Source organism: Budorcas taxicolor, chromosome 17, assembly GCF_023091745.1.
Source record: "Budorcas taxicolor isolate Tak-1 chromosome 17, Takin1.1, whole genome shotgun sequence".
Lineage (NCBI taxonomy): Eukaryota > Metazoa > Chordata > Mammalia > Artiodactyla > Bovidae > Budorcas > Budorcas taxicolor.
In genome coordinates this window covers 3,249,860-3,256,964 of record NC_068926.1, presented here as the reverse complement: position 1 = coordinate 3,256,964, position 7,105 = coordinate 3,249,860, and the positions used below count along the sequence as shown (strand labels likewise).

Below are 7,105 nucleotides of genomic sequence, written 5' to 3'. Positions count from 1 at the left end.
CCAAGTCCCTTTTGATCTCCCCGGGCCGTTTGGCTCTTGACCCTGGAGGCTCCGGTATCCGTGCTTTCCCAGAACTGGACCAGAGCGGCGAGACGAGAGCCGGGTCTACAGTTAACGTGTACGCCAAGGTCTGGATCGGACTGCTAAAAATGTCCACAGACATCCCAGACCGGCAGACCTCGGGAGCTGGTGTGCTGCTGGACGTTAACTAGAGCCTGTGTGTCCAGGAGTTTGATTAAGCTACCCGCTAACCGCACTTTTCTTTAAATTTGGGGCTAAGAATGGGGAAATAATACATTAAAATTTCCTCATCCACTGCCTCTCCCCTCTTAACCCATCTTCCTTTTTCGATTTTTTTTTTTTTTTTTTTTGGCGGGGGGGGAAATGGAATTTTCTTCTCTTTGCTGGGACTAAAATGTGATTCGAGATCGTTTGTGAAATGAACAAAAGTCACCAGCAAGCCGAACGTCTGGGGCAGAACGCAGACGGCAGAGGAATCAGAGCGAAGGCTGGGCCTCGGAGGATACTGGGGAGCCGGCCTCCTCCCCGTCTGGTCTCCATTCCCCTCGGTCTTCCAGGAGGTCCCTTCATCCATCACCCGCTGGGAGCGCCCTCCCCCAGGCAAGCGGAGAATTTGTTAGCTGCCAGAACCTGTTAGCTCGGCACGGGGCGGCTTTGTGGAGCCAAATTGTGGCCTTTGTCCGAGGAATTTAAGTATTTACATAATGCGTGAGCACGGAACTCGGCGATGGGTCGGGACTCTGCGTGTGGAGACTGGCGCGCACTAGGCAACCGCGGCGCCCTGGCGCGCGCGAGCCCCGGAGAGCAGCGCCCCTATCTCAGTCACCTCCGAGGGGCTGCGCTGTAAGAGGCGAAGTTTCGGTGCGTGAATCGAAGAAGCTGGATCCATGTGACTCTGAAGCTGGACAAATTAATTCGGTTTTCCAGGAGAATGTTGGGCGCTTCGTCGTTTTACTTGCTGACGTTTGGGAGCCGTGCGCTCAACGGACCCTGGCGCCACGGACCGCGGAGGCGCCTCGGGTTCCGATCACTCGCGGGGTCGCTTCCCACCCGCGGGCCAGAGGACAGCGAGGGGCATTCGGGGCATTTAAAGGGGAGAAGAGTGCGCGGTGTGCAGGAGCACTGCTCTGCGGAGTTTAGGGAAGGAATCTGGAGGTTTTCGAGGGGCGCACACTTCTCAGAGTAAATGTAGATATTTTAGGAACCTTTCGGAGAGAGGTGGCTCTACTCAGAAATCTCGCCCAAGGCGACTCTCCACCAAAAAAGTCCCAGAGGTACCCAGAACGCGCCCCAGTCTAGCAGGTGCAAGACCTCTTGCGCGGCCTCTACTTTCCAAAGCCGGCCGCTGAGAGGCGGGAAGTGCTAAGGTATGGATCTCGAAGAGGAGGCCTCCCCTGGAAGCGGTCGCTAGGCAGAACCTCGAAGCCCAGAAGCGGCCCTCCTTTTCCACCGGGCCTGCGGGCCGGCGCCGCCCCTGAGCGAGCACGCTCGCCGCTGGTCCCAATCAGCGCTCTCGCCGGGTCTGTGACGGCGCTCGGCCCCGCCCCCTCGACGGCGATAAATACATCCGCCCGGTCTCCGTCTCGAGTACCGCGCGCGGCCCTGCGCCCCGGCCCGGCCTCCAGGTGCGCTTTATATGCACAGCGTCCAGCTTGTAGGGCAGGTCCCGCTGTCCCCGCGGCCAGCTCCGCATCCTCCTCAGTCCCCGTGTGGGGCGGCCAAGCCGAGCCGATCTCCAGGCTCCTCGCCTTCTTTTTCTCTCCCTCTCTCCTCCGCAGGCGACGTGCCCCCGGCACTGGCCGTCGGGCTCCCGGGTGAGCAGCGGCGCAGCGCCCCTGTTCGGCCAGCGCACCTTGCCCGGCTCCGCGCGGCCGGTGCCGGGGAAACGGCGGTGCCCTCGCCACAAGCCTCTCTTTTCCCTACAGGATGAAGCACCCAATGCTGGAGGCGGTGTCGCTCGTGCTGGAGAAGCTACTCTTCATCTCCAACTTCAAGTTCTTCAGCTCGGGCACCCCGGGCGAAGACAAGGCGGGGAACACTTTATATGAGCTCAGCTCTTTTCTCCGCGGCGATGTGCTGGAGGTGCCTCGGACCCACCTGACGCACTATGGCATCTACCTGGGCGACAACCGTGTCGCCCACATGATGCCCGATATCCTGTTGGCCCTGACTGACGACAAAGGGCTCACGCAGAAAGTGGTCTCCAACAAGCGTCTCATCCTAGGCGTCATTGGCAGGGTGGCCAGCATCCGCGTGGACACCGTGGAGGACTTCGCCTACGGAGCCGAGATCCTGGTCAATCACCTGGACAGATCCCTCAAGAAGAAGGCACTGCTCAACGAAGAGGTGGCACAGAGGGCAGAGAAGCTGCTGGGCACAACTCCCTACAGCCTGCTTTGGAACAACTGCGAGCATTTCGTCACCTACTGCAGGTTCGGCACCGCGATTAGCCCCCAAGCCGACAAGGTACCACGTGTGACTCTAACCCCGGTGGGCTCGGTGGGGACACTCCCTCTCATCCCTAAACTTTCCTCACCCCTGGGAGCAGGGATTGAGTTCTAGATTTAGTAACGAACCTTCTGGTGTTCCTCAGGAAAGCGAAGTAAATAAATAAATGGCAATGTGCCTTGCAGGATATCTCGAAATGCGCGGCGCAAGAGTGTGGCAATGCACTACCGCTGCCAGCGACGCCAGAGAGCTGCCCAGTTATTGCTGCAGAAATCATCAGGGTGTCCACCCAGCGTAGTTGAAATGACAAGGGCAGGTGACTGGGAGGGTCACAGAAAATCTGTCGCCGTATGCTTGCAACTTTACCCAAGAATTGGCAGTTAGAAGGAAGGTGTCCAGAGTTTATATTTAATCTATAACACTGTCTAGTACAAATTGTTGTGCCTTTAAAACAAGGAAGCATGCCCGTTTTCCCTGTGAGCTGCAGAGAGAGAATTCTCTTTGCTTAATATAAACTATCAAAATATCCATTAAGAAGACCTCCCTGGTAGGTCTCTTACTCCTGTGGCTGAGCTTAAGGGAAATCTCCTTGGTATTCTGCATTTCTTTTATGCTGGTTTTAATCCCCATTTAGACTTCCCCATTGTTAAGCATCCTACATCCACTAGCCCCACAATTGGGTTGGAGTGTTTCAGAGTTCCCCAGAGATTAAAACAATTGGTTTTTCAGAAGAGTCATTAAATGTTGGAAGGTAATTTTATGGGTACTTTAAAAAGGGAGGGGGCAGGAACTGTTAGAATTTAAGATGATTAAATTAGCTACAAAGCCAAAGGAAAAAATAGTGGATTTTTTAATTGCCTTTTGAAATCTCCTAACTTATAAAAATCACATTTTAAGCCTGCAATTTCATTTGCAGTTGGAAGTCTTAAACCCTTCTCTGCAGTTGCTAGAGGTGCTGTTAGTGTGCATCCTTCGCAGTGAAAGTCTGGGCAATCACGTAATACATTTCATTTGTACTCTTCATGTTTAGATATGATGGGACCAAAAGAGTCTAAGTCCATGTAACCAGTTTTTTAGATTTTTCCACATCTTAATTTTTTGACCCACATGGGAAAATCTTTCCTCTTTAGCAGAGCATGAAAATATAGTGCTTGTTTATATCCATATATGAAACTCCTAACAGAATATTTATAAAGCCGTAACAGACTCAATCTAGGAATTCTAAGTAAAATAAAAATACAGTTACAGCACTGTGCAGTGATTCAAGAATCACAGCTTCAGTCCAGGCCTGTTTAGAAATGAGCTTCACCACATTTACAAACACTGGCTCCAAAAGTGTTCAAAAGGAAACACGTCAGATTTACTTGGGACCCAAGCAAGTCATTTCTCTAAAGAAAAACAGTATTTTCCTCCCATAATTAGGAGTTACCCTTTCATGGAACACATATAACACTGTATTATATATTTCTATAAAATAATGGTACAAGTGCTTTTTTAAGGTAGTAAAATATTTAATCTGCATAAATAACTAGTTGGAACAGTTTTTCCTCTTTGGAAACTTTTTAAGGTTTTATAGAAGTAGAGAAGTGCTTTAATTGCTCTTGCTGCATAGCACCTCTTGTGAAACTGAGTCTTTGTCTTCACTTTGAATGGTCTAACAAACAATTTGGCCACACAGTAGATTTCCTAGGGGGAAAAAAAAAATCCCCATCCCAAATTTTCCAATTCTAAGGACTGTTTTTGAACATGCCCTGAGAGAAGTAGGTCATTAGTACTGAAGGAGAACTGGCTTTTATCTTCTAGAAACATGAGGACTGACTTGATTCTGGGACTGGTGGTTGAGTTCTCCATATATACAACTCTCATCAGCTTAACATGAGAGTTACACAGTTGTCTCACTTAAATCTGTGTTTATAAAATCTCTCAAGAGCACTTTCCCTCATGAAAACACTACAATTAATGTGAAAGTGAACTGGAAGAGAATCTTTTTTTTTCCCTTTGGCAGTGATGCTTTTTTTTTTTTTTAATACAAGCTTAGAAAATGGAAAATTAAACCATTTTATAATAATTTCAGTATTTCATAAGCTATAAAGCCCTTTAACTAGTAACTATTATTATTTCTTATGCTTTTTTTTCTTTGCTGGTTTTGCTTTGCATTGCCAAAATGAATACATGTACCCCCTTTTAATTTGCAGGGATTTGTTTCTCAAAGGTGCCCCTACAGGCTTCTTAACATTAAGCTAGAACTAGAGGGCATTTCCTACCATGGAGCAACACCAGAGGTGCCTCCTGGACAGGACATTAGAAATGAGATGATCCTCTAATGGGAGAAAGAAAGTCCACAATGATTCTATGTTGGTCTTAATTAAATATTATTGGGAAAAAAGATAAAAGAAGAATGACTCTATCAAGACAGTATTCTTATTTACCTAAATGTATGTGTGTGTAAGTGTTCAGTTGTGTCCAACTCTCTGTGACCCCACAGACTGTAGCTCTCCAGGCTCCTCTGTCCATGGAATTTTCCAGGAAAGCGTACTGGAGTGGGTTGCCAACCCAGGGATTGAACTCATGTCTCCTACATCTCCTGCATTGGCAGGAGGAGTCTTTACTGCTGAGCCACCTGAGAAGCCCACCGAAATGTATATCGCCCCATTATTTGCCAAACAGCTTTTCTTAACTATCCTGAAAACTTTATTCAGTTTGATCCTCATCTCCTCATCACTTTAAAATTATGTATTTGTTACTCAATATCTTGTTAGTTTAGTAGAAAGAGACAAATCATATGTTTGACACACGAAAAGAATGATATATGGATAACCAGCTGGAAATTTTATGTTTATTGAGATACTGTATAAAAGTACTGACAGAGACAGCCTTACAGTGAAGGTGGTGTGTTAAAATATATTGGACTTGTTTCTGCAATGCAGGAGACCTGGGTTCGATCCCTGGGTCAGGAAGATAAAGGGAATGCTTACCCACTCCAGTATTCTTGCCTGGAGAATTCCATGGACAGAGGAACCCATGGGCTACAGTCCATGGGGTGGCAAAGAGCTGGACACACTGAGCGACTAACACTTTCACTTTGATTCTGTCCATTAAGAATTTGGAAACGTGGCTGTCCAGAACTACGTAGGCCGCTATAGGGGACCCTAAAAGCATATACAGTGCCATCTAGAAAAGGAGCTTAAAGCCAAGTGCTTGGTTGTTCAGTTGTATCCCCAACTCTTTGCAGCCCCATGGACTGTAGCCCATCAGGCTTCTCTGTGCATGGGATTTTCAGGTGAGAATACTGGAGTGGGTTGCCATTTTCTTCTCTAGGGGATCTTCCCAACCCAGGGATCAAACCAGGGTCTGCTGACATTGCAGGCAGATTCTTCACTAACTGAGAACAAGTAGGAAACTCTTACCAAAATGGAGCAATTAATTGCTAAATTCTGCCCCAACAGTGATGAGGTAGAGATAACTGTTAAGATCTAGCAGTGAAAATAAGCATTGTAATACCTTGCATTTATACAGCATGCAGACGAATGCAGAGTACTTTCGCAAAATAGATCTCATTTGATCCTCACAACAACCTCAATATTCGCATGGATGAAAAAAAGGTAGTCTGGACAGGTTAAATGATTAAGGGTGATCCAGGTAATACTTCTGAGAAAAATTAGTTTTCTAAGAAAAAAATACACATCTTAGAAGAATGCATTCTTCAGCAGGTAAAGATCTCGTTTATCTTTATCTCCAGCAGGCAATTTTCAATTTCAAGTGATTGTGATAAAATTCGACTTTTGATGCCTTTAGATTTTGAGGCTTATCAGAAATTTATCATCAGAAGTATTGCCAAATTTTAGAATGGTGAGTTGTAGGAATCAAATTCACCGATAATGATGGGCTAAATTCTATTTGCTCAAGATCATTTTACTTTTGAATATGTTATTGTTATCGAGAGGCAGTTTAATGTTGTTTTTAACCTTTAATCCTGAATAACTTTTATGTGGTTATATTCTCTGTAGTTTTTTGTAAATGTTCTGCATTTACAAGGGCAAGTGCCTAAAGTATTATTTCAGCCGCTATGGGATGTGGAATCAGGAAACCGAACTGTTAACAACTTAAATTCTTCCCTAAGTTGTGAGAGAAATTCTAGTTCTTCTGGTGACAGGAAATAGCTGGAAAAGTTGTGCTCTACTGTTTGGTATGTATGATTCTTCTTAGGTTTGGCCTTTTCTAATATTCTTAAATTTTTATTTTCCAGTTTTGTGAGAAGGTGAAGATAATTATTCGTGATCAGAGAAGTGTCCTTGCTTCTGCAGTCTTGGGATTGGCGTCTATAGTCTGTCTGGGCTTGGCATCATATACTACTCTTCCTGCAATTTTTATTCCATTCTGTTTATGGATGGCTGGCTAACTTCATACTCCTGTGCCAGTGTATGCATTCTCTGTATAGAAATGTTTATATTTATATAGCACAAATCAGTATAAGCATTGTCGAGAAAAATGTGACCTATAATAATGTGTGCTGGATAAAAATGTGATTAAGAATGACACAAAGTGCTTACCATGTAAGCCCAAGGATGGAGGCTTTCTGAATCTTCCCAGGCAGTTCCATTCCCAGGCACTGTCAGTCTTGGAAACATGACGGCTT

At 46.2% G+C, this 7,105-nt stretch overlaps 1 protein-coding gene across 1 annotated transcript; it reads left to right on the top strand.

The window, feature by feature from the left end:
• Positions 1-1,947: 1,947 nt before the first annotated feature.
• LRAT (lecithin retinol acyltransferase) lies at positions 1,948-6,868 on the top strand. The gene is made up of 2 exons (XM_052655110.1): positions 1,948-2,487; positions 6,716-6,868. Exons 1-2 carry the CDS (start codon positions 1,948-1,950, stop codon positions 6,866-6,868), a joined length of 693 nt encoding a protein of 230 aa, XP_052511070.1.
• Positions 6,869-7,105: the final 237 nt, after the last annotated feature.

Coding starts and splice junctions, on each gene's coding strand:
- LRAT (XM_052655110.1), top strand. CDS start 1,948: ATGAAGCACCCAATGCTGGAGGCGGTGTCGCTCGTGCTGGAGAAGCTA. Junction 2,488..6,715: donor TTAGCCCCCAAGCCGACAAG/GTACCACGTGTG, acceptor TTTATTTTCCAG/TTTTGTGAGAAGGTGAAGAT.